This window comes from Physeter macrocephalus, unplaced genomic scaffold, assembly GCF_002837175.3.
Source record: "Physeter macrocephalus isolate SW-GA unplaced genomic scaffold, ASM283717v5 random_588, whole genome shotgun sequence".
NCBI lineage: Eukaryota > Metazoa > Chordata > Mammalia > Artiodactyla > Physeteridae > Physeter > Physeter macrocephalus.
This window is the reverse complement of record NW_021146013.1, coordinates 8568-30342: the sequence shown is the minus strand read 5'-3', so window position 1 is coordinate 30342 and position 21775 is coordinate 8568. Positions and strand designations below refer to the sequence as shown.

The 21775-nt window shown below is 57.6% G+C and overlaps 2 protein-coding genes across 2 annotated transcripts; one reads left to right on the top strand and one right to left on the bottom strand.

The window, feature by feature from the left end:
- Positions 1-2027: 2027 nt before the first annotated feature.
- CBX2 (chromobox 2) lies at positions 2028-8423 on the top strand. Its single transcript, XM_024130367.1, has 5 exons — positions 2028-2112; positions 2184-2227; positions 3266-3331; positions 5605-5710; positions 7119-8423. Exons 1-5 carry the CDS (start codon positions 2041-2043, stop codon positions 8421-8423), a joined length of 1593 nt encoding a protein of 530 aa, XP_023986135.1. The 5' UTR covers positions 2028-2040.
- A 9060-nt stretch (positions 8424-17483) lies between these two features.
- On the bottom strand, positions 17484-20053 carry CBX8 (chromobox 8). Its single transcript, XM_024130360.1, has 5 exons — positions 19924-20053; positions 19507-19550; positions 19256-19321; positions 19063-19129; positions 17484-18617 (listed from the first exon to the last, which is right to left on the bottom strand). Exons 1-5 carry the CDS (start codon positions 19990-19992, stop codon positions 17739-17741), a joined length of 1125 nt encoding a protein of 374 aa, XP_023986128.1. The 5' UTR covers positions 19993-20053; the 3' UTR covers positions 17484-17738.
- Between the last annotated feature and the right edge of the window lie 1722 nt (positions 20054-21775).

The following is a 21775-nucleotide window of genomic DNA, read 5'->3' as shown; positions in this document are numbered from 1 at the left end:
AACGTTATTTTACCCAAACTGGGTGTCCCCAGTTGGGATAGACAATGTATGTATTAAACCTTCCAAGAAATTGATTTTTTTTTCCCCAATGAGTTAGGATCACATTCTGGACCAATTTATTTCTTAGGAGAAGAAAAAATTCTCTTTTTTAAGTTTTCTTTTCTTTAAAAAAAAAAAATTAAACAAGTATCCCAGGATAACATATATCATCAAGAGGAAACTGGAAACCTCCAGGGCAAAAACCTCACACCCAAGATGAATTCTGCAAGGAAATGTGAGTTGAAACTGATCCAGCTATTTGCAGGATTACAATAAATACACCTTTGGCCTCAGCCCCACAATTTACTTCCTGGCTCCACAAGATGAGGATACAAAAAGAGCTGGAGAGAGACTGTACGCAGTTCTCCCTACCCCAGGAGTGCAGGTTTTATCCCAAAACAGGTATTCTGGGCTGCAGGCCCTCCCAAGTGAGCAATCAGCCCCCCACCAAAAGCAAACTTCCTTCTTCTCACCTCCTTTGCAAATAATATCTGAGTTTGCAAATGTTACCCAAGTCCTCTCCAGGATCTCATATGAATGTAACCTATTTAACCAAATAAACTGAAGAACATGCCAGAAATTGAATGATGGGCTCCTGAAGTTCCATATTTTCTACAGTAGGCCTTTCCTATTAAAACAACAACAAAAATACATTTCTCCTGCAGAATCCTTTATAAATATGGTTTTCATGATCAAAATTACATTGAGTCAGTTTCCTGCAACAAGAAACGACTTTTTGACTTACTCAGCCCAGAGAGTACTTTGCAGCTGTGTCCAAGGGAAAAACAAAGCCAGAAAATGAATTTTGAGTTAAACCGTACTGATACGAAAAAAAGCGCTAACGTATATCCCCTTTATTACTAGTTAGACTTGCTCTGATTCAAGATCTAAATGATTTAAGGGAAGAGTTGCTCATGGAATACTGATCTGAACAGCATTTAAGGGTGGCTGCCGAAGATGACCCCACCGGACTCCAGCCCACCGCCTTCTCTGAACCCGGTCCAGACTCCTCTCTGCCGCATGCAATTGATCCAAAAGACTTGGACTGCCAAATCCTAGCGGGCCCATTAATGACTTAGTCCTAGGTTACAACCATGTCCTCAAATCCCGATCCAATCTCCTCCACATTCATTTCCTTAAAATCATGAAACAAATTTTTAAAAGGTGCAGTTGCTTTTCCCCCTACGTGCGCCCTAAAATTTGGGGGTTGGGTGCCACTCTTCACAACTTAAAGAACGAAGAGCCGTTCGTTTCCACCAGATGCATTTTCCTCTCTCGCCTTTGAGGCAAAAAGCTGGGCTGCTCCGTTTTTGCCGCTCACCTCCCCCCCCCAGTACTTTGTCTTCCATTCCTTCCCCGCCCCCGCCCCAGCCCGTTTTGCTCCCACGCAAAATAGTACGACTGCCCGAGACCAAAGGAGACCAAGTTCAAAAATGAGGAGGGCGCCTGGGCCCTCCGCGCCCCAAGCAGCGCCCCTCGGGGACAGGGGCAGGAAGCGGCCTCCTCGCCGCGTCCCAACTTCCCCCCCTTCGGGGCAGAACAATGGCTTTTTGCCCGGAAAACGAAGTTCGGAGGAGGCCGGGCGCACCCCGGAGACCAAGCGGGACTCGACTGTTGATCGCCAGGTCCGAAGAGGCAAGGTGCCTCCTTCTTCCCGCGAGGGACCCGCCCGCGCTCGGCTGACCCACGCGCGCTGCCCGCGGCCCCAACCCACCCAGACCAGGCGCGCCGGACCCCCGCCCGGGGCGCGAAGCTGATCCCGCCGTGAACAATGCGCGCCCCGCCCCCCGGCACCGCCCCCTCGCGCTCATTGGCCCATGCCGGAACAGGGCGGCCCGCACGGGCTGGTGGCGGGCTGGGGCGCGCGGGGCGCCGAGGCGTTGCGCGTGCGCGGGGCGGGCCTGCGCGGGGCGGGGGCGGTGCTTTGTGTGCGGCCGGCAGGGCGCGCGGCGGCGGTGGCTGTGCGGGGAGCGGCGGGTGCCGCGGTCTGGGCGGGGCAGCATGGAGGAGCTGAGCAGCGTGGGCGAGCAGGTCTTCGCCGCCGAGTGCATCCTGAGCAAGCGGCTCCGCAAGGTGCGTGCGGCCCGGCCCGTGCCCACCCGCGCCCGCCCACCCCGGCTCACGCGCCTCTTCTCTCCCTGCAGGGCAAGCTGGAGTACCTGGTCAAGTGGCGTGGCTGGTCCTCCAAGTGAGTCCCCAACAATGCGGCGCCCGCCTTCCCGCCCGCGCCACCTCGGTGTGAAGGGGGGGCGGCGTGGGGTTCCTCGGCCGCGCCGTCGGGGGGCGTCCGCGCGCCGGGCGGGAAGCTTGCGGGGTCTCGGCGGGCTCCTCGGGCTTGGCGGGAGGGGGCACCCAGCCTGCGCGGGGTGCCCTTTGTTTACAAGCCCGCGGGTCGCAGGGCTGGGCGGCCTCCCCTTCCAGCCCGCCCAGCTCCGCTCCCGGCGCCCCGGCCGCCTCTCCCCGCGCCTGGCCCGCGCCCCTCCGGCGCCGCGCGTTCCTCCCGCGCCCATTTGTTGCATGCGCCCCCGCCCTCCTCAGCCCTCCCCGCGGGACGCGCGCCCCTCTCCTCTAGTCCGTATTTTCCCCGCTGTAACCTGAGCTTTCTATTCATGGATGTAGGGCTCCTTTTTTTTTTTTTTTTTTTTTTTCTTTTAATGGAAGGGAGGGGACTTGGCATCCCGGAAGGGGCTCTATTTACAGACACTCGCGCAGACCCAGTTCCCCTTTCTTCCCGTACCCCACTTTTCTTTCTTTGCTTAACTCTCCGTGTTCCTGGCCCGCGTAGGCCTGGGCGACAGCAACATCTTTGGGCTGCGTTTCTGTGCCCCTAGGCCTCCTCCTCCCTGCATCCTGAAGGGAGCCTTCCCTTCCCTCCCTGGCTCCGGACCAGGGTTTGGGGTCTTCCCTCTCTGCAACTTTCCATTTTATTGGGATTTGTTTTTCTCCAGAGGGAGGCTGTTGAGTCCTCCTGAGGCCGGGTGTTAATTGGGGGTTGAGGTAGTGGTTTTTCCCTTTGAGTTTGAGGACACGGTGTTGGCTTCAAGAGTTCGGTATCCCGGACCTCGTCCTGGGCGTGGGTGAGACCTTTCGGGACTCTCTCCAGCACCCCGGTGCCCTGGCTGCCAACAGGGATCGGAGAGCAATGGGGCAACCCCACTTGGGCTTGTTTCTGAAGTGGCTGGTCAGTGCCTAGTGCTTTAAGATGTCCTGTTCTTTGCTTTTCCAGACACAACAGCTGGGAGCCAGAGGAAAATATCCTGGACCCGAGGCTGCTCTTGGCTTTCCAGAAGAAGTGAGAAAGTTAACAGACCTGTGGGAGGGGGAGACTGTTGGGGGGACCCTGGCCTGTCACACAGTCGTACAGGGCAGTGATGGCGCTCCAGGAGTCCCAGGCTTGGGCTGTGGTTTGAGGTCCCAGATGAGTCCTCTCCCCACCTTCCCTCGGCTGGCCAGCACTGTGCCCAGACCTTGGGAGTCACTGAGTAAGTGCTGCTTTTGGTCTTTGTGACAGCCAGATTTGCCAAAATGAACCTTCTTGGTTCCTTCGTGAAAAGTTCTGGCTTCTCTTCTTGGCCTTTTCTGTTGACTAGTTTGCAAACAGCACTGATAAAAACAACGATGGCAGGTTTGCCCTAAAAATTGCAGACCTGGCCTCCCAGTCCTCCTCATGGGTGCCATTGAGCAAGAGAAGGCTCAGAGAGGGAACTGGGACACACAGCAGAAAGTTATGCCTACTGTGGTGTGTCTGACCAAGAACAACACATTTATTTTTCTCTGTGCTGCAAAACAGCTAGCACCAAGTGAGCACCACGGGGGCCCCTTTACCAGTGTCAGGGGCTGAATTTACTTCTGTAATTCTAGATGTCATATCTGTTTTTAGGTAGGAGACTTGGGTTAAGAGAGACCTCTTTGAGATACTCAGGGGAAAGGGTGGTGAGGGGCATGTGATGGCATATGGTTCCAGGGAGTGCTATTCCAGAGCAGGCTGGTGGGGGCACGGTGTGGGGATTGCCCTGTTGGTAGAGGCTGATAAATTAGGTGCTCAAAAGCTTTCCCAGATGGGGTCAATCCGGCCAGCTGTTCTCTGGTAGCTCAAGCTGTGTCCACTTTTTTTTCACTATAGCAGGACATTTTGGGTCTTCTCAGAAGGGCCATGGCAATGGGGAAAAATAGAGATAGATTTTGGTGGGGGGGGGGGAATACATCGAGCATATGCTTGCCTCAGTACCTTCGAAGAAGCTTATCAGCAAGCTCACTGTCTGCTATTTACTCCATAACTCAGGTCCTGTAAGTCGCAGAGGGTGGGAGCTGGTACTTTTCTCTGTAAGACAGTGTCCTGACCATCTAGAGAGTGTGTGTCCTTTACATCACTTTTACTTATAGCACAGCAGACAGGAACTAAGGTTAACTAATACCAGAGAGATAGATGCAGCAGTTAAAAAGAACCATGGGGTGGTCTGGTTTACATCACGTGGGAGAGAAAACTGGGAAAGTGGGTGCTCTGCCTTCCTGTCCACCCCAGATATCCCCCTGGGAACTAGGAACTGGTGGTGATTTGCTTGGTGTGGGGATGTGGCCTTTGTCTGTAAGGGGAAGTCTCAGGTTCAGAGCTCACGGGTGCAGGTTAATGTGTCAGCGGAGACCCATGAGAGCTCCTGTTCTTTCAGGAGACAGGTTGGGGCTGCTTTGAGTATGAGCTCTGTCTCGTTGTACTAATTGGCTTCTTTAAGAGATCACCTTAAAGGCCTCAATGCGATGATGTTTGCCCATTTTGATTACCGGGAAACTGCTCCAGATAGAGCCTCTTCCCTGCAGGTAGCCTGGAATAGAGGCTTTTGGGGGTGGTGGGTGGAGGCGGCTTTTCTTGGCTCCCTGACCCCAAGTCACAGAGCTGGTTAACGGTGTCCTGCCTTGAGCCCTGAGCCCCGGCCACCTCGGAATCAGGCGTCACCAGTACTTCCATCTAGAGCAGAGTCTAGGAACAGAAAGGGCTTAGAGAAAGGAGACCGGAAAAGAAATGTGAGCCAGGGGCAGTGGCTCTGGGTAGACCGTATGGGGAACAGGAGCCCTTGGTTACCCCAGTGCTCTGACGACCGTGAGATTTTGTGCGGGAATTAGAAGACTGAGAATGGGGGGTGGTGGTCCTCACCTCCCTACCTCTGGACTCTCTTACTTGGAGTGAGGGGGTTGGACCACGTGACCACAAAGCCTCCTTCTGGTTGTGGTATTGTAGCATTTCCACAATACCATCTCCCTGCAGAAAGTGGCCAGGATTCGCACAGGGTTTTAAGAGGAGTCGGAGAAAACTGGGAACTGTTCCTTTCCCAGCTTTACTTGAATTTCGTGACTTGTCTTTACCCAAATGTAAATGAAATAGATGGAGGTAAAAATAATACTGACCCCTAATGCAAAGAGTGGGGTCTGGACCTCTGCCTTGGATGTGTTAATTAACAGGATATGTTTTTGCAGGGAAACTGGTGATAAGCTACCTGGGGGTGTTTGAAACCACGGGGTTCCAGGGTGGCGGAAGGAAAGTCTGTGACTCTGATTGCTGATTGTCTGCAGGGAACATGAGAAGGAGGTGCAGAACCGGAAGAGAGGCAAGCGGCCCAGGGGCAGGCCGAGGAAGCACACGGTGATGTCCCCCTGCAGCCGGCACTCCAAGCTCAAGGTGGGTGGCTGCTTCCCTCCCAGCAGTGGCTCTCGGCCGGCTGAGTGGAAGGCAGTGGCGGGAGGGTTGCGGGCTTTGGGGAAGGAGGCCAGCTGGCACCTCCACATGAGTCTTTCCCCTGCTCAGAAGACCTCGGCTCTGCCTCTCTCTAGGCTGCCGCTGTGTGCCTCTGCCAGCAGGGGGCAACAGCAAACCTCAGCCCTCCACCTCCTGCCCCGTCTCTCTGGGGAGGGCCCTGCAATGGTTAAGCCCCCCAGGCTGGTTTCCTGGTCCTGTGACATCCACTCTGCTACTTTCTCACCTGCAGTGGCTTACAGGGAACAAAAAACAGGAGGCGTGTACACAGTAGGCACTCATAGGTTTGCCAGGTAGGCATAGCTAAGAGGGGCGCACACACCTGGGCTCCATGGCACAGCCCCTCCTTCCAGTAGCTCAGAGGCAGGATGGGGAAGGGGTCCAGGCCTCAGTCTTAGATGTGTCTTTGATTTCTCTCTTGAGGGCACTGCCCCCGGGGCCTGAACCCCCACACTGGCCAGGAGCTCAGTCACTTCTTACAAAACTGCCCTTCCAGGAGGCTGAGAACCCTGCCGTGAGTCTTACTGGCTAGGGTACGCTGGCCTGGTTTTGTCTTCAGAATGTTCCTTTTGAGCAGGATAGTGGGGCTGGAGGAATCAACTTTACTGCAGGAGAATGTGGGGCGTGTACGTGGAGAGACATCAGCAAGGCGGGGGGCCAGCCAGGCAAGGAGGCCCCAGACTCCCTGGGTTTGATTCCATCATCCCCAGTTCGGGGCAGGCGAGCTTTGTGGCCAGGAGCAGGTGTTGGCTCTGTCTACCTAAAGCCCACTTCTTACACAGGGACCTGAGAAATAGTAGGGTGTGCTTAATTAGTGTTTGGGATGACACCCAGAGGATGAGGAGGGCAGTGGTTTGTTTTCCTATGTGCTGGAAGGTTCTGAAGGGGTCAGCTTTGGAAATGGGGAGATGGAAGCAAGCCGTCCAGTTGCTTTAGGTTACCAAGCTCTCACACACACTGCTTCACCCTTCCCTTCTGAGACATGTGAGTCATGCTGCTCTGAATTTCCCTTTTCCAGGTGTCTGCCGAGGGCCAGGAGCTCCCCGTGCGTCCCTGGAAAGCTCAGCGTCCATGGTCAGCATGTGAGCGTTTCCCTCCATCGTTCTGGCTTCACTTTGTGAACCACCTATTTTTCTTCGTTCTCTTTCACTTTTAACTGCATTTCTTGGAACCCCGTAAGGACCTCTTCAATCCTTTCTGGAACCAAACAGTGAGATCGCTCCCTCCTGGCTGCCTCTCTGGTCTGGAAGCCACAGGAGGGGCTGGCTCCAAGGTGTCTGATGCCCCTGGAGACCAGGCTGTAGAAGTGACACCTTCCCCTTTGTCGTTGCAGGAACCCGACGCCCCCTCCAAATCCAAATCCAGCAGTTCCTCCTCCTCCTCCACGTCCTCCTCTTCTTCCTCAGATGAAGAGGATGACAGTGACTTAGACGCCAAGAGGGGCCCCCGGGGCCGTGAGACTCACCCAGTGCCTCAGAAGAAGGCCCAGATCCTGGTAGCCAAGCCCGAACTGAAGGATCCCATCCGGAAGAAGCGGGGCCGCAAGCCCCTGCCCCCAGAGCAGAAGGCGGCCCGGAGGCCCGTGAGCCTGGCCAAGGTGCTGAAGACGGCCCGGAAGGACCTAGGGGCACCGGCCGGCAAGCTGCCCCCCCCGCTCAGTGCCCCCGTGGCCGGCCTGGCAGCGCTGAAGGCCCATGCCAAGGAGGCTTGCAGTGGCCCCAGCACCATGGCCACCCCGGAGAACTTGGCCAGCCTGATGAAGGGCATGGCCGGCAGCCCCAGCCGGGGTGGTATCAGCTGGCAGAGCTCCATCGTGCACTACATGAACCGGATGAGCCAGAGCCAGGCCCAGGCCGCCGGCAGACTGGCTCTCAGGGCCCCAACTGCCAGCAAGTGCAGCCTAGGGCTGGACCTGAAGGTGAGGACGCAGAAGGGGGAGCTGGGGATAAGCCCCCCAGGAAGCAAAGTCCCAAAGGCCCCCGGTGGTGCTCTGGAGCAGAAAGTGGGGGGCACAGGAGGGCCTCCACACGTCCACAGTGGCAACAAGGTCCCTGCCGGGTGCCTGGGCTCCCAGCCTGCACCCACCCAGGAGCTGAGCCTCCAGGTCTTGGACTTACAGAGTGTCAAGAACGGCACACCAGGGCTGGGCATGGTCGCCCGCCATGCCACAACCACCAAGGGTAACCCTGCCACCCACCCAGCCACTGGGAAGGGTGCCGGGGGCGGCCTCACTGCGGTGAGTGGGGCTGGCCTGCCCACCGAGGCCAGCAAGAGTGAGAAGCTGGCCTCCAGGGCAGCAGCCCTGCCCACCCCTGCCGGCAAGAGGGACTTTGTCAAGGGCAGCATGGCCCCAGGGCAGGAGGGCCACCCGACTCCGGGAGAGGCGCGGAAGCCGGCTACACTGTCTGAGATGAGCACCGGCGAAGAGAACAGCAGTTCCGACTCGGACCCTGACTCGGCCTCCCTGCCCAGTGCCGGACAGAACCTGTCAGTGTCCGTCCAAACCAGCCAGGACTGGAAGCCCACCCGCAGCCTCATTGAGCACGTCTTCGTCACCGACGTCACCGCCAACCTCATCACAGTCACGGTGAAGGAGTCTCCCACCAGCGTGGGCTTCTTCAACCTGAGACATTACTGACACCCCCTGGCTGCCCGGGTCTCACCTGCCCCTCTCTGGCCTCTGGCTTTGCTTTGATGCATGGCCCGCATCCCAAACCCTCTCCGGGGGCCGGTGGCCTCCTTCAAGGGCAGGCTTGGATGGGAACTCCCCTGGACCCAGCCCTGCCTGCGACTTTGGCAGGGGAGGCTCCGTGATGCCTTGCCACCCGGCCTCGCCCTTGTTCCTACCTCTGGGCCTTCGCTTTGCTCTCCATTTGCCTCAGGAAGTCTAGGTGGCCGCCTGTAGCTCAGCGAAATGTTCCTCAAGAGCATCCTGTGTTTCTTGAGCCCAACCATGTTCGCTGTTTGAACTGCCTCCGTGGCCTGTGGTGACAACGGTGGTCAGCTTGCCTCCCAGTTTCCCAGGGCACAGGTGTCGGGGGGGGGGGGGGGGCGCTTCTCCTGGCCCAGCTTGGCCGTTCCTGCCCAGCGGCTGGGAGAGAAGGTGTACTTAGGCCTGGGGGGAGGTAAGGCCTGGGGAGCTGCTCCAGGGAGGGCTCTGCTCAGCCGCCCGGGCCTGGGGGGGGGGGGGGGGGGGGGGGGCGCTTCTCCTGGCCCAGCTTGGCCGTTCCTGCCCAGCGGCTGGAAGAGAAGGTGTACTTAGGCCTGGGGGGAGGTAAGGCCTGGGGAGCTGCTCCAGGGAGGGCTCTGCTCAGTGTGTGGAAGGGTGGGGGGAGCAGGAAAGGGGCCTTTCTGGTCGGAACTCCCCCCTCAGCAATGCCTGAGCTGGCAAGGGTGAGGGGACTGTCCACCTCCCTGCCCCTCCCCCACCCGGGACAGATGAGGGCTGTGGCCTTAATGTAAGAGGACAGGTGTGGCAGTTTGGATCAGGAACCCTGAAGAGGTTGGTGTGGGTGCCATCTAACCCTGATTCAGATTAACAACAGCAGCCCCCAAATGTTGACCCAGAGTCCAGCACGGGCAGGGAGGGGGCTGATCCCAGAGCTGTTCCACCTGAACGTCCGAGTTTGGGGGCCAGAAGGAGAAGGGTGTCCTGCTGCTGCCCTCCTTTCTGCCAGCCTGTTCAAGGACCGCCTTCGTCCTGATCGTGGCCCCACAAACTGCCCCAGATCCACTGGGAGGTGGGCAGTTGCTGGAAGTAGGTTTCCCCTCCCGACATCCGCTGGCTTCCAGCTGCCGTGCAGGTGCTTCCCACAGTTCCCACCTACCTTCCCCTGACAATCCCTCCCCACTTCTGGGGGTTCCATGTTCTCTTACCCAGCTGAGAAGCTGTATCCCTGTACCATTTGGGAAATGGGACAAAATCTGAGTGACCCACCTGGCCTTCGGAAAGGCCAGAGCTGCCAGCCCGACTGCCTCCCCCCAGATGGCTGAGTCTGGCAGCTGTCTTGGCAATTCCAACCAACAACAGAATTGCCATTACTGATTTGGGGCAGAGAGGTACATCAGTGAGTGGGGTCACTGGTCTTTGATGCCAAAAAGAAAAGTGGGAGTGCAGGGAACTTTATTTCTGCTTCAATTATCGGTTAACATCAGCCAGCAGGTGTGGGATCTTGTGTTGTCCCCATAGCCCTGAGTGCAGTGGACACGGTGGGCTCTGGTTTCTGAGGGTGGGCCTGCCAGAACTCCAGTCCCCTCAGTCCCTCACCCTCCACGCCAGATAGGAAGAGATGGCTTTTGTGTAGCCAAATCGATTTCAACAGTGTGCCTTTGGGGACAGATCCACATCCAGGACCTCATTGAGGGACATCCAAATGCAACTTCCGACTCTTGTATGTGATAGCCATGCTGGCTGCAGCAGGAATGGTGCCCACCCTGGCAAACCTGAGGACTGCGGGTCCTGGACAGCCAGGCTGAAACTGGAAAGTGGGCAGTAAAGGGGGAGAACGCCCCCTCCACTGCCCCAGCAGGAGATGGCGAGATGCCAGTACACTGCACAGTCTGGAAGGAAGGGGTGCCAGCACCCTGGGCCCCTGGCACCAACCTCCCCTCCTGTCCCCAGATGTCCCTGGGTAAGACTAAAGGGGCTCTCCTGGGCTGCCTCCCCGTCAAAGGAGCTCATAACCTCCACGTTTTGCTGCCTTAGAGGCTGCAGAGCCAGGCCAGTAGCAGCTCTCCCCTGCAAGCCCTCAGGGTGACCCTGCTCTGGGCTGATCTGACAGCCCCAGCAGCCAGGCCTCCAAACCCTGATTAGGTGCCTTTCTGTTTACCAGCTACTTCAGTCCCAAAGTTTGAATCTGCAAACACCTTACTCCCAGCCACTTTGCCTTCTTGCTGTGTTGTGTGTCTTTCTTGGTGTTTGCGACTCCAAGAGGTTCATGTTTGTGTGTGTTTGTGTGTGTACACACATGTGCAGGTGTGACAGCCTTCGCTGAAGAGTTGGACAGATGCTCAGAGTTGGTCGTCATGTTTACCAATAAATAAAAGTAGTACTTTTTTTGCTGCTGCGTGTGTGTGTGTGTGTGTGTGTGTGTGTGTGTGTGTGTGTGTGTGTGGCTAGGCATTGGTCACACATCTGACTTGTTTATCCTGCAGGGTTTCTTATGCGAACTGCATCACAGTGTATATTGAGTGGGTGTTTTAATCCTGTTTTTCTGTTCGCTTTTGTAACGGATAGGAAGAAGTGGCCAGTCTATCTTCTTCTTTAGAGGGTTTGGCATATTTTTATATATATTTTTTGGTACCAAAAAGAGTGTTCCTTGTTTTTGGTTACACTCAAGATTCTGACCTGACTTAAGAGCTCTGGGCCTAGAGGTTTTATTAGGGGAAAACTAGGGGGGAGGACCAGAGCTTTGGACCATTGCCAATCACTGGCTTGATTTGTGTTTTTTAATTTAAAAAAAAAAAGCCAAATTATTCATGTATGCCACTTCTAATTACTTTAAAGTATGGCTGTTTGTTTGCTTTTTTAAAAGAGAGGGAACAAAAGTGAATATGTTATTGCCCTGGGAAACTTAAGATCTTTGTTGAAACAGCACAGCAGCCCAGCCCCCATATTCAATCAGGACCAACCAGTTAAAGGAAATGCTTCCCCCAGGAAACCCACAATGGTTTGGGGGAAAGGGGTGGGAGGAGGGGGAGAGGTAGTGCCTAGAGGACCAGATTTTTGCCCAAGTGCATCTAAAGATTCTGTGGATTTTCTAGTATTTTGGAGAACTAACACTAGCAATAGGTTGCAGATCTTTTTAGACTGATGTTAATTTATTTTGCAGGGGAGAGTCATTAGCAAAGGTGTCAGAGGATTTTTGTCAACTTTTTGTTAACTCTTAGTATATCAATAAATTCTTAACTTTTCAGCCTGGTGTATGTCATGAGTGATACCTGGAAACAACAGTCTCTTCACTTTCCCTTTCTTGAGGCAAAATAGTTGTCTAGACTTGAACTGAATCATGGGGTGAAGAAATTAAAGGCTTTGGGAAAGCCTCAGCCACTTTCCTGGGATGGAAAAAAAAAAAAAATGTTCTTCTAAGCAAAGAGGTGGGGTTGATTATGAGTCCCTACACCAGCATTTCCCAGGGAGGGCAGTTTGGCACCAAAGGAGACATTTGGCAATGCCTGGAGACAATTTTGGTTGTCACAACTCGGGGGCAGGGGTGAGTGTTGTTGCTACTGGCATCTGGTGGGTAGAGGCCAGGGATGCTGCAATACGTTATAAACTCACTCTGAGACATCTCCCAGAAACTAACACTTTAGGTTAAAACAAAATTTCCACACACACACCTAGTATCCAATGATAACTGTGTTGGAAAGCTGCTCAACCCCTTGAATCCACCACATGCGGTAACACTTCTAAGGGACACAGCAATAAAATTCCAGGGGAGTTGCCATGAAGCACAAGAAACAATCAGTGGTGCTACTGCGACTCCTAACCCATGGTTCATAATAAAGAGATGATTTGCTTATTATATAACCTTCCCTGGTCCTTTAAGGTTTGCATTACCCTCAGCATGAATTTATTCATAAATTTCAGCCTCCAGGGAGAAGGAAGCTCCCTTTGAAGTAAAGAGAGAAGTTGGGCCTGGACGTTGGCCACCACTGGTTGAAAGGCTAGTTGGGGCGAAGGCCTGAATATTTTAGTTCGGGAGGAGATTCCCAATACAAACAGCAATGCACCCCCCCAGCTCTGCCCGGCTCCAGAAAAGCCCTGCGAATTTGAAATCAGATTCTTGCAGGGAAGGCTGCTGGCATGTTTTCTTTTGTTGTGCCTTTGGTGGCTGGAGCGGCTTTCTTTTGGAGGAGGTGGGCAGGGACGACCCTAGCTGTCCTGTCCTCGGCCTTTGAGAGCAGCAGAAAGGGGTTGGGGATAGCCAGGAAAGAGCGGGCTAGAGGGAGTAAGAGCCCGCGCCCTTCCCGGTGGCGGGCCCGAATCCGCTTGTACAGAGCGCCGGCCAGACGTGCACGAGGGGGGGCCCTGACCCACACTGGCCTTTGTTAGTTTCTGCGCTGCTGATCTGATCGCCTAATCCACCGCCTTCCCAGAAGAATGGGCTGGGCTGCCAAGGGGCCCGACCTGGCCCGCGGCATCCCGGGGGCTCAGCCCCGCGCCTAACCGGTCCAGCCCGAGGGCGCCTGGTGGATCCGGCAGGCTGGACACCTCCTTCTTCCCTACCTTTGTGGCTGGAGGGCCTGGCCGAAGGGAGGGCGCAGAGGGGGAGCCCGCGGTGGCCCACTCTAGAGTACTTTTGGGTAGGGGAGATGAGGCGTTCCCTTCTTTTGGGACCCAGAAAGGCACCGCCGCCGGGGAGGGGGCGGGCGCCAGGGAGCGGGGCTGAGGCCATCGCCTCTAGAGGGCGCGCGCGACTCGCGAAGATCGGGCCGAGGGCTCTTTGGACGCGCGGGGAACATTCCCCACCCCGGGCTCCGAGCTGCTAAGGGGAACCAAATTGGACGACCCGCAACCCGACCGCTCTGAGATGCCCCCCAGCAGCCTCCGTTTCCAAAGTCTCACGAAGAAAGCCCCGGCCCCAGGCCACAGCCTCTTTCGCCGTGTCCAGGCTCCCAAGGCTGGAGGTAGAGCCCGAGCAAGCCCTGAGACGCTCCAACCCGAACTCCAGCTGGACCGAAGCCCCCTCTGGTCCCAGGGGACTTTGGGGTGAGAAGAGGAAATCAGAATACGAGCCCCCAAAGTGCGGGGGCAGGCCTGTTCGCTATTGGGTCTCCTGCACACAGCCAGCACGGGGCCTCGACTAGCATCTGTACTGTTAAGCATCAAAGGGACCAAAAAAAAAAAAAAAAGAAAGAAAAAACAATCCAACCCGACGCTCTCCGAAGAACCATAAAGACTCCAGTTCAACCACTGTGTGTGCTGGGCCAGGCTCCGCGCTGGCGGCGGCCCCACGAGGCGGCCTTGCCCTCCGGAGGCAAAGGAATGCCCCAGCCGGAGGCAGCACCACAGGCCCAGGCCTCCACACCTGGTCTCTTTCCCAGAGAATCTGCCCAGGCGACGGAAACTCGCGGAAAAAGCACCAGATCAAAGGCGAGGCTGATGGTGGCCAGACAACTGGGGAAAGTGGGCAGAGTCGGTGCCCTCCATCTCCCTATCTCCCAAAGCACAAGCCCACTCTGCTGCCCAATGCGGGAGGGAGTCTTGGTGGAGCAGCGGGGCCACGGCTTTGGGGCTGGCCACCCGCCGCGACCCTCGCCAAGCCACTCCACTCCACTCCCCGCCCTCTGACTCTGCCCGCCGGCCCAGTCCCTCACGTCCGAAGGGTGACCCACTGCCCCAAGCCCAGGCTCCCGGCCGCGCCCTCCCTCCCGGGTCCTCACACAGGCCACAGACTAGAGAAAGGAGGCGGGGAGAGCTCCGCCAAACGTGGGGTCACCGATTCGATGGACAAGAGCAGGAGATGCGCCAGCCTACGCGTACCCACACACCTCCCTTCGGGCTCTGCCAAGTACGCCTAGATCCGCGCTTCTCCGCGGGGCGACGTCTGCTAGGGCTATGGGGGTGGAAGTGAGCTCAATGTGGTGGCCTCTTTGGGGTCCCAAGGGCGGCTCTTCTGTGCCGGCTTCACGACCCCGCCCCATTGCTGCAGAGTCCTCGGCCAGGAAAATCTGAGAAACCCCCACCCCACCCTGTGCTCTGCTCTACCCCACACCGTTCCTCGCCCAGCGATGGGGGTGTTGCCCCCCCCAGAAGGCCGGGGACTGAGAGGCAGAGTGGGGGTTGGCGGGGGCGGGGGCGCAGGGCTGCGCCGCGGCAGCTCCGGGTTCACTAATCACATCAGCGCGCTCTGCGCCAGCTCGGAGCAGCCAGTTGCCTAGCAATACCCGCGAACTCAATTCCTCAATCAATAGGCGCGAGGCGCTGCATTTCGGGGAGCGCTGGCGAGGCTAGGTGGGTCTGGGGGGCGGGTCCCCAGACAGCACTGGTGAGCTGGCGGGGAAGCCGGGGGAGCGCGGCACAGAGGCGCCGGGCGTCAGGGACCAGGACCTCAGGCCTGGGGGTGGGGTGCGCTGCGGGAGTCCTGCCAGAAGAAAAGGGAACCCAGAGGTCGGGCCCATCTTCCCGAGATCCCCGAGTTCTGCCCAGGCCGCAGAGAAGTGCATTCCGTAGGTGAGGAAAGCCAGGACCATCCCCCTTATAGAAGGCTAAGAAGGGTCACATCCCGCTCCCTCCCAAGCCTACCCCTCTCCACCGCCGGGTTTGGCATCCCCTCAGCTGGGGAAGGGCCTACTGGAAACGGAATCGTCCAGGGCCGACAGAGTGAGAGAGGGGGGTGTGGGATGGGTAATGAGCGAGGAGGGAAGGATCCTCTCCCCCGCGAGGCGCCTGTTCCCTCTTCTCGAGGGCCAGAAAAAAAGGAATAAAACCCGAGACACGTCTCTATTTACAAAGTATATATTTAAACACGTAAAAAGCGGTATTGGATACAGACATTCACAACCGCGGAAGATAGGTGCCAACCTTCACCCGAGCTGAGGCGGAGATCGAGTCGAGATTTGTACAAATCTTAGAATTAAATAAACCCAACACGCACACATCCCGCGCGGTTGCAGACTCCCAGCCACGCGGCCCCGGCCCTGCCCACCCACCCCCAGGTCAGCGTCGCAAAAGAGAGTAAAAGAGACGCGCGAATGGCCACGGACAGACGGCAGGACAGAGGGACGGTGGGGCAGAACGACGCTAGCCGGGAAAGGTCAGAGGGAAGGGGCAAAGTCAGCCCCGAGGGAGGGAGATGAGGGCGGAGGGAGGGAGGGAGGGAGGGAAGGCGGCAGCCAGGTAAAGACACGTGTCCCGGAGTGACCTTCCACTCGGTAACAGACATGTCCCGTCAATGAAGTTTCATCTGAAAATAGCGTCGATATTTAAATAGATACACTTGGTCAACGGCGCTTCTTTATACAAAGTCTAAAATACCAGTTTTACAAATGCGAGCATTTAAAAATCCCCATTCCAGGGGCTTCTCTTTACAGGCGCAATTTCATAATTTAAAAAACAAATCATGTAGTTCACCGTCTTCCTCTTTTTTACCCCCTCACTTCAAAGGCAAAAGTCTGGAGGAGAGAGAGGCTGAGAAGGGGGAGGTGGGAATACGGGGAGTGCGGAAGAGAAACCAGGCTGGGGTTCCCGCCCTGTCCCCCCAGCATCGAGAAGTTTCCCCCCTCAATTCCGGGTCCCCGCCGCGCTCGCTCGGAATCTGTGCTTCCTCTCAAGGCTCGGGGCCCCCTCGCCCCTCCCTCCACTAGCAATGGGAAGTTAGATCCCCGCTGGCCCTTTAAGGGTGGGGGAGGGCGGGGAGGCCGCAGGATCATTCCTCGAAGGGACCGGGATGTGAGGGGGACAGATTTGTGCTTTTGAGTCAAAAGAGGAGCGCGCGTTCTGCGACCCTGGAGCACAGCGTGGTCAGGAGTCGGCCGGGGCGGGGGCGTCCCGGGACCCGCCGCCACGCAAGGCCTCCCCAGCCGTCTCTTCTCCAACTCCCGCTCCTCCTCCCTCCCCCTCTGGCGGAGTTTGAATGTCGAGTTCAAATAGAGAACACTCCGCGAATCGAAAAGGCCTATAAATTATAGCTTTTGCTTTTAAGGGGGTAAAAAAAAAAGAAAGAAAAAAAAAGGAAAAGTTCTGATGCGTACTCTTGGATGGAAACCTCCCCTCGCCCCTCCCCTCTCCCAGCCGAAACCGCCGGGATGCGAGTCCTGCCGGCTCCGAGCCCCGAGCCCCAAGCCCAGACCCTCCACCGCACTCCCAGCCAAGCTGCGGCCCCCGCTCCCAGCCGCCCCTCCCTCTGTGGGTCCCGCAGGGTGGGCCTGTCTGGCCATACATTCTCCTGAGAGCTGGCGGCCCGCCCTCCCCAAGGGAGGGAGGCTAGTCCAACTCTTCCTGGGAGGTGGGGGCCACCGTCTCTTCAGGCGAAACTAGAGGACGCGAAAAGGAAAAGTCCGCCCCCGACCACTTTTCTTGTAAAACAACAACCGCCTCGAACTCTGGGCACTGACATGCAATCCTCCCAATTTATCCTGGCATTTCGGGAATGTAAACAGATTCGCTGGATTTCTTTTCTTTCTGTGGAGTAAGGAAAGGAATCGAGGGAACTGGGAGATTTTGTCCACATGACATACACACGATCCGATCTGCGTGTACAACACACACATCTCCCGTAAAGTGCTTTTCCTGGTGTGGTCCTGGGAGAAATCTGCTGCTCCCCAACCACCCGCAACTTTTTACCTTTAACCTCACACACAAAAAGTTACTCCAGTTAATACTTTCTCCCCGCAACAGATTTCTTAATCTTAAAAAAAAAAAATAGGAAAAAGAATAACAGACTGACCCCACCCCCTTCCTTTCTGATTGGGGAGCCAACCTTTTGTTGGCCTGGCCCACCAATGGGAAGAGAGAAAAAATCCGGGTCCTGCCGTGGTTCCAGGGGTCTGACCTGGGGCTGTAGGAAAAGGGAGGAGGGGTGAGGTGGGCTGGCTGAGTCTCTCCAGACACCATCAGAGGCCCAGTGCCCAGGTCTTCATCCTCCCTAGTGCCCTGGGTGGCTGTCAGGCCCCTCCTGCCCCACCTCAGCCTGTCTGCCCCAACTGAACCACACTGAGTCTCTCTTTCTCTCCTCGTTTAAATAAAACAACTTCAAGAGTTGAAATATATATATTTAGATATTTTTTCTTAAATAACATATTTACATCTAATAGAAAATATAACTCTAGAGATAATCTTTTCAACCAAAACTGAGGGGGAGGGATGAAAGGAAGGGGGTTATGTGAAGGTAGGGATGGGACAGGACCAGCCAGAAGGCCACCTCCCACCCAGAAATAAAAAGCATTATGCCAAGTTTGCACTCTCACTCTCTCTCCTGCTCTCTTGTCCTGGGATCACCCACCCAGCAATTCATCTTTTCTCTTTAAAAAAGCCTTGGTCCGTGTTACTTTCCTTAATTGTGACGGTCAAAAAGTTTGAGGTCACGTCGGTGACCACCACCTTCTCCAAGTTGGTCAGAGAGGGGCTCCAGGATTCTTCCTCTGGGTCCCCCAGGATTCTGGCCACTGGGATCCTGGCGATGAGGGAGGGCCTTCCCCCTTGGGCCCCCATGTCCCGATACAAGCCCCCCACAGAGCTGGGGGTGCCTGAGCCATGCCGGACCCGGGGGCCACCAGGGTCCAGGGTGCCCTGGCCTTTGGCCTCCAGGAAGGCGGCCCTGTGCTTTATGACCCTGGCTGGAAAGGTGTCCACAGCCAGTTTGCCCGTGGCCTCAGCCGGGCTGGGGCTGGCCACACCGCACTGGGCCAGGTCCGAGTCCTGCCTTCGAGCCAGCTGGATCACACTGTGGCCAGCTGGGAACTTTCCTGCCCCGGAAGCAGTGTCGTCCAGCTTCCTGCCCTTGAGGTAATCTCCAAGGCCATCACTGGGTTCTCCCAAGGGCCTTTGTGAGGGGTCCAGGAGCTCTTTCCGGGGCTTGGGACCTCGCTTCTTGGAGCTGTCACCTGGCGAGCTGGGTTTGTCGTCTGCGCGGCTAGCACCCCGTTCACGCTCTCGTTCCCTCTCCCTCTCTCGATCCCGGTCCCGATCGCGGTCCCGAGGGGGCTCCACTCGGCAGGTGCTGCTGGTGCTGCTGCTCCCGGGTGGGGAAAGACCCATGTTCCGAAGGCCCTCACGGGCCCGGGAAGTAGAGGCCAGTTCTTGGGGTGAGCGGCCAGGATAGGGGATCCGAATGCCTCGGGCAGAGTCACTTCGGAACTCGTAAGTTTTGGCCTTTGCCTTGGCCTGGGCCTGCAAGAAGAGAATGCAGTGTCGAGGGCAGAGCAGGGCCCTGTCCACCGCACCCACCTCCCCACCCCTCTTCCAGCCCCACCCTCCCTGCTACACTCTCTGATGCCTTGGAATTTCTATATGGGTTGGGGTGAAGCTTAGGGGCAGCAGTCTGGAGGAAGGAGTAGACGATCTATCTGGAAGCAGCCATTCACACCAAGCACACTTCTTGTATTTGATTATATGTCTGTTTGGGATGGCCAGGGGGTCCGAATTCTAGTGTGGAATTCTAGAATCCCCCTCCCCTCAAGACACCCTTAGCAGTGCCAGTGACTTGGTGACAGCCTGTCTGGTGACTCCCTCCTAGATTACAAATAGGACACCCCACTGCTTCACAAGCCCTCAGGGCCCGCTTCCCACAAACTGACATAGCATTGCTGCCCACCATTGGACACTGCCATCCTACCTTGAGCAGGAAGGTTTTGGGTTTGGGTCCTCGCTTTTTGGGGCCATAGAGCTCCATCTCTCGTTCCCTGCAGAAAGGAAGGAGGAAGAAAGGGGTGTGTGAGTAAAGAAACCAAGTGGGCCTCCAGTTCAAGCTGGATAGGAGCCACCCTTCGTGTTCTAAGTGAGAAGCTGAAGCTTGGAGGGGCCTCTACCTTTCCTCAAAGGCTGCGAGCAGGCGAGCATCCAGGATGTTTTCTTCAGGTTCCCATGTGCTGTACCTAAAAGGAATCAGGAAGAAGTGGGCATCAGTCCCGGGAGCAGGGAAAGAGCCGCGGGTAGGTGTGTGTATGTCTGTAACTTTTCTTGTTGCATTGTATTGTATTTCAACGTAAAGGGAAAAAGAGGAAGAAAGCAAGCTCCCAAATAACAGTCTGGGGTTGAGAATTGCACAGAACCTACTTACTTCTGCGACCAGCCCTTCCATTTCACGAGGTATTCCATGCGTCCCTGAGGATGCAAAAAGGAAAATGTATGTGTGCACGGGGAAAAATGCATGACGAGGACACGAGAAATACATGCAAAAAAATGCATGCACCGAATGAATGCGCGAAATCCCACCGCGAAAGGCACGCGCCCGCTGCATCACCCCCTGCACGAAACGCTGCACAAAGTGCATGCACCGGCATTCAATCCCCCCACCCCACCCCCCACCCATGCAATCTGTGCATCGCTGCAAGTCTAAGGAAAGCGCTTGGGCTCAGAGCCGCCGCCACGGCCGCGGCCGCTGCTGGGACCTGGGGGAAGGGAAGCTGGGCTGCAGCAGGGGGAGGGAACCCGGGCCGGGAGGGGAGGGCTCGGCCCAAGGCCTGGGGGCACCTACTTTCCGTATGCGCCGCTTCAGGAGGGCTTCGGCCGCGAACACCCGCTCCCCCACCGCTGAAAGCTCCATGTTGACTCGCCGCTTCCCCCCTTGGCCGCTTCCAGGAGCAGAAAAGCAGCAGCCAGCGCACGACAGACCATAATACTCTCCCGCTGACGTCAGTTCTCCTCCCCCTCCCGCGCCCTCGCTCCCTCCCCACCCCCTCCCGCGCGCGGCTCCCTCCTCCCCTCTCTCCCCGCGCTTCCTCCCGCCCCACGTGTTGCTAACGACGTTGCTAAAGCCGAGCGGCCAGGGCCAGCTCTCCCGCGCTCTGATTGGGCGAGCTGCGGGCCACGCCCCTCTCGCTTTCTCCCCCGCGTTGCTACGTGACCCGCGTTCCAATCGCCAGGGGGCGGAGTCCGAAGCGACTCCGGAGACAGAGCGCTGGCGGGGGCGGGGGGGGGGGAAGAGGCCGACGCCGGAAGTGACGTCTCATGGAGGGCGGGCTCGGCCGCTGTCAGTCTGCTGGGCTGGCAGGGGGGCTGTCCACCCTCTGTCCCCGCCGGGGCCCCCTTCCCGCCGCCAAGATGTCCCTCCGGTGCTCAGCGTCCCCCACAGCTCTCGCTGGGACCCCTGCGGCGGTGTCAGCCAGGCCCCGCCCCCTCAGCGACCCCCAGCCCGCCCCACCCCCACCGCCCGGACTCGCGCCCTTCCCTCCCCCCGCCGCCGCCCGCGCCGCACAATGCACAATGCACAGGTGTTGGGGCGCCGCAGGCCGCGCCCGAACCCCGAGAGCCGGCGACGCGCCCCTTGCCAGCTCTTCCACCCGGCCCCCTCCCCCCGAGTTGCACACCCGACCCTCGGTCTCCATGGCAACGGCCTCCCCCGCCGCCGCCAGCCCCATCCCGCTAACAAATCAATGTGCCTGCGTCTCCTTCTCCTGTCGCGCAACCCTGCCCTCGGCCACCCTCCGGGCCCTGCGAGCCGAGCTGGGCTCGAGCGCTCGCCCCCAGCTTGGAAGCCGAATGCAGACCCAGTGGCGGCTCGCTGTTGCCTTCCGACCCTTCCCACACCCCGGGATCCCGTGGGGGGCGTCGCGCGCCTTTTTCCTGCCCCCCCACCCGTCCCAGACGCCCGCAGCCACCTGCCTCTGCCGCCAGCCCGCGCTGCTCGTCCCCGCCAGGCCCTGGCCCCAAGGGTCGCCAGCCACAGCCCAGCCGCTCCGTGCCCCGGGCCTGGGTGTGTTGGGGGAGGGCATGGACGACCACCAAGCAGAGTCTGGAGCTTGGTTGGGGTTGGGGCGCGTGGCTGGGGGAGCGTCCTGCTTCCCCCGGATCCGGGCGACCCGCTGGGCCTGCGCCGCGCACTTCCTGTCCACAGCTCTTCCCAACGTGCGTGGCAGACACTTCGAGAGAAAACCCGGGGAGCGTCGCGGGGTCCAGTGCGGGTTAAGGAAGAGGGGCGAAAATGGCGGGGTCCAGGAAAGGGGGCGAGGGCCGGGCCCTAGATGCCTCGAGTTTGCACACACGCAAACACAAGCTCCTGTTCAGCTCGAGGTGACCCGTGGCTGGGGCGGCGGTGGCGGCGGGGACAGCAGCCCAAGTCCGGGCCCAGCAATCCCCAACCCTTTTCTCTTACCAACCAAGCTGCAAGTAACAGCACCTACTCCTCGGAACCCACGATTTAGTTAAAACATCGCTGATAAACTTGATTGGAAGCAGTTTCCCTTGGCGAGGGATGTGGTGGAAGAGAGAAAAAAGAAAGAACGAGAGAGAGAGAAGGAAAGGCGAGCCAAGGAGTCTGACTCGAAAGGGCAGAAAGCCCAGAGCGGAAAACCGGCCTCCTGTCCAAAGTTAGGTGCGCGGCGGGAGCG